Genomic DNA, 11,916 nt, shown 5'->3' on the forward strand with positions numbered 1-11,916 from the left:
TTAGCAAACTTTTTACGAGTAAAATCTCTAATCTGCAAGTATCGCAAAAAATGATTATTGGTTAGACCAAATTTTCTGGATAGCTGTTCAAAGCTAGCAAAAGTATTATTGACATACAGGTCCTCAATACTATGAATACCCCTATTATACCAAGTTTTGAAACCATTGTCCAAAAAAGATGGTTGACATAAGTGATTACGTATTATTGGTGAGTGAATAGAAATACTCTGAATGCCCCCACATCTTTTGAACTGGTTCACGGTACGTAAGGATTGAGTTACAATTATATTGTCTTTAATATTATTAACTAGTGGTGGTAGGGGGTGCTCCAAAGCAGACCCTCCAGGAATTTGCGATGTTGCGATTTGCAACTTGAACGCAACTTCAGTGAATCCCCGTGAATTCAGGGCGGTGTTGCAATTTTAACCAATCACCGCAACTTCCGCGCAGTCTGCCTGGGCGATTGAATTTAACGGGCCAGGGACGGCCGCACAGTGCGGGAGGATCCCCTTGTGGGACCTCTCCCTGGCGCTGGCTGGCCCCTGCCGGGCGCATTTCCTCTGCAGCGGTGCGCCGTGACCGGCTCTGGGTCGGCTTGGAAAGGCTTGAGGGGGGAAGGTAGAGCCACGAGCTTTATAATGCCCGCCCGGACCTTGCCGCTTCCCGGGGCCGTGGACAACTGTCGAATTGCAACTTATCTCAACTTTCACTTCCTCCCGAAACAAATTGCAATTTTTTTGAAAACCTCATGCAACATCAGGCATTTTAGGCCGCAACTATCTCAAAAAAGGCCTGTGAAGTCCTTGTAACCTTTTCAATCTGGAGCCATGCAGGGATCCTATCATTCCAATCTTTTAACCACAGAGAGGTGGCATTAAAATTCACAGCCCAATAGTACATACACAAATTAAATAAATTCAGCACAGAGCAGATTGTGCGGGGAAGGTAATCAGCTACAAAATACAAAATAAAGCCCTGGTTGATTTTCAAAATAAAATACTCTGTGTTCACTGCGGATCGAGTTTCATTACAAGAACACGTCATAATGGGCGGGGCCGACCTGAAGTCAACAGGTGAGAGGTTTTCAGGTACACCTCACATCCTTTTTATAAGGACACCAAAAAAAAGATTAGATTAGATTGTACATAAATTCACCAGATCTCATGCGTTCTCGCGACGCTCTGTGGTCGGCGGAGACGCACCCGAGCGTAAATAAATGATACCTAAATACAATAAATAAACAAAAACGAAAAATATTTAAAGTTAGGACAATTTAGAGCAAGAAACTATTTAAAATAGAATAAAAAAAAAACACATAAATAACCAAAACAAAATAAGTAAAATAAATTAACAAAAGAAGAAAATGAATTAAGTTAGAACAATTAGAACAGGAGAAAATTAAAACTTTTTTTTTCTTTTAAAACTATTTACATTATATTATATACATATTGACAAAGAATGGTCATTTGATTAAATGTCTGAAAACAGGCAACGCTTGAAACAAATATAGAAACTTTGGCACAATATTCATCTTTACAGAGTTTGTTCCCTCGATGAGAGAGAGAGGAAAAACAGACCATCTTTTAATATCTTGTTCACACTGTTCCAGCAGAGGAGTGAGGTTCCTTTTAAATAGACTGTAATACGATTTGGTGACTTTGACACCTAGATATGTAAAGGACTCGGCAAATAACTTAAATGGCAGATTGGGATATTCTCTAGCATTACTACTGATAGTGAAGTATTCACTTTTATTAAAATTTAGTTTATATCCAGATATATTTCCAAATTCCTGCAAGACTAAGAATTTCAGGGGTAGATGTGATAGGGTTGGTGACATATAGTAATAAATCGTCTGCATAAAGCGAGACAGCGTGAGTTAGGCCACCACGTGAAATACCTTATATACTATTATTGCATCTGAGAGCTATAGCAAGTGGCTCTATAGCTAGGAACACAGGTGCATTTTATTGATGGCATTGTAAATGCACAGAGATATCGTGACGAGATCCTGAAGCCCATTGTTGTGCCATTCATCCATGACCATCACCTCATGTTGCAGCATGATAAAGCACGGCCCCATGTTGCGAGGATCTGTACACAATTCCTGGAAGCTGAAAACATCCCAGTTCTTGCATGGGCAGCATACTCACCGGACATGTCACCCACTGAGCATGTTTGGGATGGATCGGCGTACAGTATACGACAGCGTGTTCCAGTTCCTGCCAATATCCAGCAACTTCACACAGCCATTGAAGAGGAGTGGACCAACCTTCCACAGGCCACAATCAACAACCTGATCTGAACCTGAACTCCACGCGAAGGAGATGTGTTGCACTGCATGAGGCAAATGGTGGTCACACCAGATACTGACTGGTTTTCAGACCCCACCAATAAAACAAAACTGAATGTTTCAGAGTGGCCTTTTACTGTGGCCAGCCTAAAGCCTAAAATACACTCCATGCTGAACGGCTCCAGAATGGCTCCGCCACGGCAGCAATGTGTCAGCTCACACAGTCTCCGCTCCCGCTGTGTCACGGCTCCGGAACGACTGCGACGTCCGGCAGCCCTCCGCAACACATACGCAGAGCTTCTATTTTTCACGGAGGCTGGAGCACGGCGCATAAATTCAGCACAGAGCAGATTGTGCGGGGAAGGAAATCAGCTACAAAATACAAAATAAAGCCCTGGTTGATTTTCAAAATAAAATACTCTGTGTTCACTGCGGATCGAGTTTCATTACAAGAACACGTCATAATGGGCGGGGCCGACCTGAAGTCAACAGGTGAGAGGTTTTCAGGCGTATTCATTTATGACACCTCACATCCTTTTTATAAGGACAGCAGAAAAAAAGATTAGATTAGATTGTACGTAAATTCACAAGATCTCATGCGTTCTCGCAACGCTCTGTGGTCGGCAGAGACGCACCTGAGCGCATCACAAACGGATTATGTGTGAGTTGGTGGACGGCGGAGTACGCTGTCGATTCGGAGCGGAGCTGTTCCGCATGCAGTGTATTTTAGGGGTAAGGCACACCTATGCAATATTCATGCTGTCTAATCAGCATCTTGATATGCCACACCTGTGACTTGAGATGGATTATCTCTGTAAAAAAGAAGTGCTCACTATCACAGATTTACACAGGTTTGTGAACAATATTTGAGAGAAAAGTTTATTTTGTGTGTATAGAAAATGTTTTAGATCTTTGAGTTCATCTCATGGAAAATGGGAGCAAAAACAAAAGTGTTGCATTTATATTTTTGTTCAGTGTATAAAAATGTCTGTAGCAGAATCGCATCAGTGTATTGTGTAATAACAATAAAGCTACTTCCCTTTCCTGTATTTCCTGAGATATTTTTTTAGTACTTAAGTAATATTTTGACTAAGCTACTTTTACTTTTACTACTAAAAACAGGAATAAATTAAACAATTAAAAATAGAAAATAAATAAATAATAACCTAAATAAAATAAAAGCAATAAATGAACAAATATACAAAATGTATCTACAACAAGAGTAACAATTTAAAATAGAATAAAAAAATGATACCTAAATACAATAAACAAAAACAAAAAATATTTAAAGTTAGGAAAATTTAGAGCAATTTTAAGCAATTTAAAATAGAATAAAAAAAGATAGATAACCAAAACAAAATAAGTAAAATAAATTAACAAAAGAAGAAAATGAATTAAGTTAGAAAAATTAGAACAGGAGAAAATTAAAACTTTTTTTTCCTTTTAAAACTATTTACATTATATTATATATATCATATTGACAAAGAATGTCACACCATATTTTTTCTTTCCCTCTTTCTCCTCATCTCCTCAATCCATTCTTCCAGTGGCATCGTGTTATTTTCATGACTAAGAAAGCTGGTTATGTTTAAGTTGTCCTGTGTCAATGTTGTGGTTTCCTGTTTTATTTTGAAATGTTCCCCTCCTCTCGTTTCAGATAATTTGCCCCTTCCTCTGGTGTTTCCCACCTGTTTGATTGTCTTCCCCGCCCTGATTGTTTCCACCTGTTACCATTACCATGTGTATATATTGTCTGCGTCTCCCTTTGTCTGTTGCCAGTTCGTCTTGTTACTCGTACCTGTGAATCAGCTCCTCGCCATAGTCAAGTCAAGTTCTTTTCTACTTTTGATCCTTGCTCGTGCCTTCAGGTTTTTGCATATGCCTTTGTACTTAATAGATTTTTCCCTCAAAAGAGTGGTTGTTCATTTGTTATCTTTATCCTTGATTTTGTTAGTCAATTTTCCCTCTCATGAGTGTTTTTTTGTTCTTTAGATTATATAGCGTTTTCCCCCCAGTGAGTGATTTTTCTGTTGTACTTTCATAATAAAAGATTGTTTATTTCACACTTTGTCTCCCGAGTCGTGCGTTTGGGTTCATGCCATAGTTTAAGCCATGACAGTTATTTTTGGGACAGTATATATTCCCATAATACTGCCCATGACCATTTTTCTTTATGCGTGGCAGGTGACACTGACGGCATTTGTTTTTGTTGACTGTGCGGGTGTAAGCTCTCCGGGTCGGCGGTGGTGAGGGCAGGGAGCCAGACAGCACAATCTGTTTGTTTCCAGTTGGGGTAACAAACACAACTGGCACAATGAAGGGGCTGGGGTTTGAAAATGTAGGAGCTGGAGGTGGTGGCTGACTAAATAACTGCCTCTGAGCTGCTTACTTCTGCTTATTCACTGTCTGTCCAACTGTACTCTGGGGCAAGTGGTACTGATGGTTTGGACCAGGCTGTGAAGGTAAAGCAGGAGGGCGCCTTGCAGCAACAGGGACAGAGTCAGGCAGGTTGACCCCTTGCAGCAGAATACTACTGTCCTGCCTCTTCAATCTCTTATTGTGCCACTGAGTCAGTGTTGTTTGATATCAGCATCATGGTGGCGTTCCCCAGGACCTGCTGCTGATCTTTAGTCAGTCAAAATCCATCTCGTCAGGCTGTAACTGCCCTGTTTTTTGGGGCTCTTGTGAATGTTACACAGATGGACTCTACAAGACAACTACAGTCTGGCTATGCTGGAGGTGACAGATGTTGGTCCAGAGGACAGGGTGTGCTCAATCTCTTAAATGTAATAAGATAATTAGGAATATCAATAATACATTGACGAGCAGGACATTAAGACCACTGACATCTTTTTGATGCACAAAGACTAAACTAGCTGTTTCTCAGGGCTGCTGGGGTGGCCCAGCCATTCTTGACCCAGCTGTAGGGGAATATAATAATAAAAAAGGAAAAAAACATTACATCATATTACAAGTGCACAGATGGTATGTCACATAATAAGAACACTTACTAGCTGTGACGGTCAGCATAGGTACTTGCTGGAGTATGGGGAGCAGAGCAGGTAGAAAGGGCTGGTCAGAGTGTGTGGACTCACACACTGTAAAATGTAATACAAAAAGGTGATTATAAAAATGCATTACACTGGACTTTACTTTTTGCATTACTTTTTGCATTTTTTTTTTAACTATAATTCTATAATTATCAGTTATTGCTCAGGTGCTAGGGAATGTCAACAAAACAGTCATAAGTCTGTCAAACTTTATTAATCGAATACAAACCAGCGTTCTGACAACTCCGTTCACTCCCAAAATGAATAATGTCAGTGACGTATTTTCGTGACACAGTTTGTTTTAACAACAGCAAGGTATAACAGGTAGTGCAACATTTTTATCACGTAGTGGAAGGAAACTTTTCCTTGATTCAGTAAACACACAAAAGAAACAGTCTGATTGTCACGGCTGGAACAAAGTCTTGAACCAAAAGCACGACACAGAGGCAGACGTTTAAGGGCTAAGCGTTTAGTAAGTCCAAAGCACAGGATCCAAACCAGGAGATCAGATAGGCAAACAAATCCGACAGGGGCGCAGGATCTAAAGTACAGGCAGGCAGAGGGGGTCAGAACGGGAAGACTAATCAGAATCGCTGGAGAGCTGGCAAAAATACCCAAGACAATCTGGCAGGGATGAAGTGGAAATGACCCAGTATATAACTGAGGGACTGATGAGCAATGGACTGCAGATGAGAGATGGGGGGGGGGGGGGGGACAGGTGAGGGAAATGAGCTGATTGCAAGGTGGGATCTGAAATGACAGGAGAATTAGTGGACATGAAACCAATAAAAACAAACTGAGTGTAACTGTTACACTGATACCGTTACGGTAAATCATCTTGCTGCTTCCTTCACTTCCGCACCATTGATTCGTTAATGTTGAATTCTCTCGCTGCTGCTGTTTCCCTTGTTCTACTGCGTGCTGATAGCCTTGAGTTTGAACTCTGCGTCGTAACGGTGTCTCTTGAAAGAAGCCATTTTGGGTGCTACACACACACCACACACAAACACACACAACACACCACACACAACACACACACACACACCACCACACACACACTCTCTCTTTACAGCTGTTACTTCGGTGACGCCCCTGACTACGGTAGCCCATGATTAAACAATATTGATCCATATATAAGGCGCATCGGATTATAAGCACTGTCGGCTTTTGAGAAAATTGAAGGCTTTTAGGTGCGCTTTACAGTGCGGAAATTATGGTAATCTATACCGAGAAGCTCACCTGGGACAGGTGAGAGAACAATAGAGGGTGGAACATTCACTTTCAGATAACGCATTACAAAGACATAGTGAATATAGCAAATAGCTTCATCAGGATGAAAAGCTTGAACTTACCAGTGTAGACAGCACGAGGCTAAAAGACGGGACAAGGTGCCTTCCAAAGACCTTGACACTGAGGGTGTTAACACAGTGAACGAGGTTTCAGCAAATAACTCAGCAGGGGGCAGGCTTGACTGCTAGAGATGCCGCTCTCCGTCCTGGTTCCACCTGTTCAGTCCTTCCAGGAGGTACAGCTGGAAATTCAAGCTGTTGGCACTCGTTCCTTAAGTAGTAGAAAGGTAAACCAATGATAAGTTATTTTGTTGTGTTTGTCATCTGTAAAATATTAATTGTGCCACTGTTTCCAGGATAATGGTAATGACAAACAACAGAATTACGATGTTAAAGATTGTACTGATGATAATGATTCATACTGACCTGGATGAACCTGTTTCATGGAGGTGAAAGGATTCCAGTGATGTGGATCCTCTGGCACACCTGTAGTTTGGCAGGACAATGCCTGCCTTGGTGGTGGTATCTGTCTGGGTGTGAAGAAGCACACCTGGTTCGTCCTGTTGCACTTAACGTGCCTCTGTTGGACTTGCCCGATGTGCTGCATCCTTTCCTGGTCCAAAAAGGAACAGCAAGAAAATCTCTGCCTTTTGCCCCCATCAGTTCATTGAGGAGCTGCTCGATAACGACTGTCTGCCGCTCTCCTCTTGTCTGCCTCCAGCAGTGCAGTGCCAGCTCGTCTTTGGTGATGTGCTGATCGACGAGTGTGATGCCAGGGACACCTTCCTGTCTCAGCTGCTCCCGCTTGGCCTGACGCAGCAAGGCAACGTCTCTCTGTCCCATTCAAAAATGCTGCTCGACAGCTTCGCAATGACACAGGGTACAGATGATGAGCATCTTTGTACACCCAGATGCCAGTCGCGCGACATGAATTGATGTCCAGCTTGACTATCAGGTCTGGCCACCCACCAAATCTCTCCTTCAGTTTCGTCCATCCTTGCCCTCCTGACAACAGTCACAGTCAATGTAAAGATTAGCAGTTAAAAATACTTACCTTTTTTGGAGTCCATTTTTAGGATTCTGCCAGTGGACGTTTATGCTGGCTTTAAAGTGGTCCAGCCTGCTCAAAATGTCACGGCCATAACGCCAGCATCCATCTGTGTGATGGAACATCCACATGCTCAGGAGGGTCCTGGAATTTCAGGGGAAAAGGCTCGGCCTGGCGGTAAAGTCAGAGCATGCTCCAAGGGTACCGGCAGAGGCACTTAAGCCATTCCTCACTGTGGTTCTCCCTCAGCTGTTCTGACCAGGGGTGGGACTGTTTCCAAGGAAACGGATAACCCGCCACATCACAAGCGAATCTGTATAAAACAAAGGGAACGAGAGGCCGAATAAGACAAACATTAAGACCTCTATTTCTTGATAACAAACTAAGGCACATTCTACGTATAGTCACTTTCGAGTCAGAATCAATCTGAACTCCAGCCTGTGGCCAGGTCAGCTGGTCCAAGATTGTCTTGCTGAGGAAAGATATGTTGTCTTGCAACCAGAGCACCAGAGAGTCTCTCTAATCATCAGGTAATACCTGTCCACATCATAATGTGGCGGGGTCTCTTGTGAGCTCCACTAGCTTGTGAGCTGTGTGCCACAAACAGGACAGGACAGCCTGACCTTCCACAGGTGGTTATGGCATCCACAAGAAGTCGGCGGTGGAAAGGCATCCGGAGTGAGTGGGACCTGATGGTATATGAGGGACGGCTCTGGTGGATCACACCACAGTTTCCAGTCTGTGCGCAGACGCTGTTTTTTCCACAGGGTGCTGTGAAATCCACTTGTGATCTTGAGGTGGTGTGGTCCAGCAGCCTGTGGACAGACAGGCAGTGTCTGAAACAGCTGGAACTCCACATTTTCAGGCAATGGCCAGGTGAGAGGAGCAGAGGGGGTTCCAGGGAGATACACGGAGGGGTGGCAGATGACACTTCCTATTTTCTGAAAAAAAAAAAAGAAATGTAAATACATAGTATGAGGGAATAAAGGCACAGTTCACAATATAGGATAACCATAGATGATGAATCTTCTATTATTATTATTATTATTGCATGCAGTCATAAAACCCGATTATTTCAACATGAATGAATGCATGAGAGTCCCACAAAGTTACTGCTACATGACAAACATAACAGTGTATATTTTTTAAGTCAATCTATGATCTTCTCTGTACCTTACCTTAGGTGGACGCGTCCAGCCAAACTTAAGTTTGTCTTTAACATGGCACCATGAGAGCCACCAAACCGTGGCTTTGTAAACTGACAACAAGAAAAAAATGACCTTAACTGGGGCTTTGTACATTTGATATAGTTGAGTATATTCATAATATTAATATGAATATCAGCATAAGCAAATCCTCATTACTTACTGATGCCAAAGTCAAAATGGGCCTTCTAGGTTCACCACCAGCTAAGGAGACATCCTTTGGTGATGGTGGTGAACCTGCAGGTGAGGGTCCTGGCTGCAGGGTCTCAGCAGATGAAGGCCCTGGCTGCTGTGCCACTGTATATGAGGGTCCTGGCTGCAGCGTCTCAGCAGATGAAGGCCCTGGCTGCTGTGCCACTGTATATGAGGGTCCTGGATGCAGCGTCTCAGCAGATGAAAGCCCTGGCTGCTGTGCCACTGTATATGAGGGTCCTGGATGCCCTGAGGCAGGGAGCGAACTGGAAGGCTACAGGTTCACAGACGAGATGTGACAAAAATTGTAATACTACAGAATTCAACACCAGCACATCATAATTGTATGAGAGACTTCTGATACCTTCTCTGCATGGAAACCACAGCCACAGCTCTTTGCACCTCCAAACACTGACATTTGTCCCCTCATCTGCTTTGGGCATTTCTCAATCTGTATTAATGTTTGACAGCGAATAAGAAGGTGTTCCCTTTAAATATGTCATAGCTTTACATTTAATATGATACACATATCACTCTGTCCAGGTCTACCTTCAGATATAGATCATGCCACTTTTTCTGCAGAGGTGCTGGTCTGTTTCCTGTCTCAGAGGGCCAAACGCCTGAGGCAGCAAATCTTCGCAGGCGGGATATCCACTCGTTCTCTCCCTTGGCCCTGTGTGGTTTTGGTTTGGAAGCCATCTGCCATTAACAGGGAAAGAATATTTATACCAAAACAGCTAATATTTCTTCATAACACAAATATGAACAATGTGCACTATTTTAAACTTTCTAATATACATATATTTATGCACACACACACACACAAGTTCTTACTTGCATACAGTCACACAAACACACAGCTTATTATTAACTAATAGCAGTAGCCTACATATCATATATTTACTACAACAGAAGTGAATACTACACAGATTTGATTCATACCGAAGCTTATTATCAAGTAGTACTAGTAGCAGCAGTGCATATTAAAGACTTTGGTTACAACAGAAGTGAATACTACCACAGATTTAATTCATACTGTTATGCTAAAAGTGCATAAGAACATACTTTGACGTTATACCGATGTCATACTGATAAGCAGTACAGTGATAAGGCGGGAGGCAGTGGCGCCATAGAAAAAGTCAAAAGGTTTAAAATAAATGTCATAACGGTTACTGTGACAGTATGTAAAGATGGTGGAAACAATACTAAAACGGTCAAACAAACTGGCTCTGAAATTCATGTTTGAACACAGAAACACTTACGTCAATGGCGATGCGATACGTAGTTAGTAATTTCCCTCTTTAATATAGCATTAATATCTGCCTAGCTTAATATCTGCCTAGCGACCTAGTTGACTTAATACAAGATCATAACGAGTGTTTCCTTTTTGCGGCAACAGCAGTCGTTTCTGTTATCGTATTTTTTTTTCTCTATGATGAATATTACACCGACCAAGCTAGAAAGTTGACAAAATACAATGATATTATTAGCGATATAATTACCTTTCGTAGGAAAAGACACCTGGGGCCTCATGTACAAATACTTGCGTGGATTTCCTACTAAAACTTGGCTTACGCCAGAACCCGGAAACTGTCATACGCACAAAAATATTCAGATGTATCAAAGTGTGCGTTCGCATGGATCCAAGCACGTTTCTTTTGTACATGCCAATCACGTGGAATTGAGCGCCGTGCAACTCCCCGTCCACGCCCCCATTTACATATGCAAATCTATTTAATGACCCTGGACTGAGATTCACCTCTTTGTCCGATCAGATAACGCGATGAACAGGAAAGAAATGAATTTCACAGTCTAAGCTAAAGATTCTGTGATGAAGTGGAGATTCTGTTGGTTCCCTGTCACAGGGTAATATGACCAAAAAAAAAAACGTGAGTGGGAGCGTGTGTGTGGGATGGTGGAAATGCCGTGGGATGCGAGCAGCGCACACACAGGTGTGGACAGGTGTGGCGCTGCGGTTGACATTTTACCCCGCTTTTACTGACAGTACTGAACACAGGGAGACCATCAGGGGCTTGTTAGAAAGCTCTGCAGCTCTAATTTCCCAGCAGCAGAAAATAAAGAAAACCAAAAACATGATTTTGAATGCGCACATGCCCAAATTGCACTGGCACACTGGCACGGCTTCTGGGTAAGTAAAGTAGTTTATTCGTTTAATTGTTTCGTATGTAATCCAGCGTTACCTACGGGACAATTAACGAATAGAAGCCACCCATCGTGCACCGTGCCAGTCTCCAGCCTGTTCTCAGCAATGCTGTTAGTCATAATGATGAGTCTGTGCGTTGAACCAGGCCACCTTGCCAGCTGTTGTTTAGCTGCATTCGGCGATCACCTATGATTTGAACATTGATGGAATGAAAATGTTTCCTACTAACATAAAAAAAAATCATCCTGTGATGGCGCTTTTATAGCAATGTGTGTGCATCAATAGCTCCGATTACATTAGGGAAACCGGCTCTCGCTGCAAAATGTGCTTTAATGTCGGCTGTTCAACAGCACTGTATGGGAATCTGATTGTACCAGGAAGACATTCGGATGATTCCGTCCCACACAGCTGGCTGGCTCGGCTCAGGGTTTTAACTGGCACACTCTGACCGATCGGCCAGCTCCCGCTGGGAATGCCCCTGTTGCCAGGAACCCCAGCCGCAGTGCAGCCGGCCCGCCGGCCCCCGTTCGCTCTCGGGCCGGCCGCAGCTCTGCAGTACTCCATTACAAACTGGCCTTGGTAAACGAAATCGGCTGATGAGCCAATTACATTGTTTGCAAGTAAATCCTTGCGTTCTTAAATCGCTCACGGCGGTTCCGTTGCAAGGTCCTCTAC

At 42.9% G+C, this 11,916-nt stretch overlaps 1 protein-coding gene across 1 annotated transcript; it reads right to left on the reverse strand.

The window, feature by feature from the left end:
* Nucleotides 1-7,925: 7,925 nt before the first annotated feature.
* Nucleotides 7,926-10,621, reverse strand: LOC113746609 (protein piccolo-like). The gene is made up of 5 exons (XM_027282964.1): nucleotides 10,580-10,621; nucleotides 9,627-9,776; nucleotides 9,442-9,528; nucleotides 9,123-9,351; nucleotides 7,926-7,993 (listed from the first exon to the last, which is right to left on the reverse strand). The coding sequence occupies exons 2-5, from the start codon at nucleotides 9,774-9,776 to the stop codon at nucleotides 7,926-7,928; spliced, it is 534 nt and encodes a 177-aa protein (XP_027138765.1). The 5' UTR covers nucleotides 10,580-10,621.
* Nucleotides 10,622-11,916: the final 1,295 nt, after the last annotated feature.

The sequence above is a fragment of the Larimichthys crocea genome, chromosome I (assembly GCF_000972845.2).
Source record: "Larimichthys crocea isolate SSNF chromosome I, L_crocea_2.0, whole genome shotgun sequence".
Classification (NCBI taxonomy): domain Eukaryota; kingdom Metazoa; phylum Chordata; class Actinopteri; family Sciaenidae; genus Larimichthys; species Larimichthys crocea.

Coding starts and splice junctions, on each gene's coding strand:
- LOC113746609 (XM_027282964.1), bottom strand. CDS start 9,776: ATGGCTTCCAAACCAAAACCACACAGGGCCAAGGGAGAGAACGAGTGG. Junction 9,529..9,626: donor GGCATGATCTATATCTGAAG/GTAGACCTGGAC, acceptor ACATTAATACAG/ATTGAGAAATGCCCAAAGCA. Junction 9,352..9,441: donor GTGGTTTCCATGCAGAGAAG/GTATCAGAAGTC, acceptor GTGAACCTGTAG/CCTTCCAGTTCGCTCCCTGC.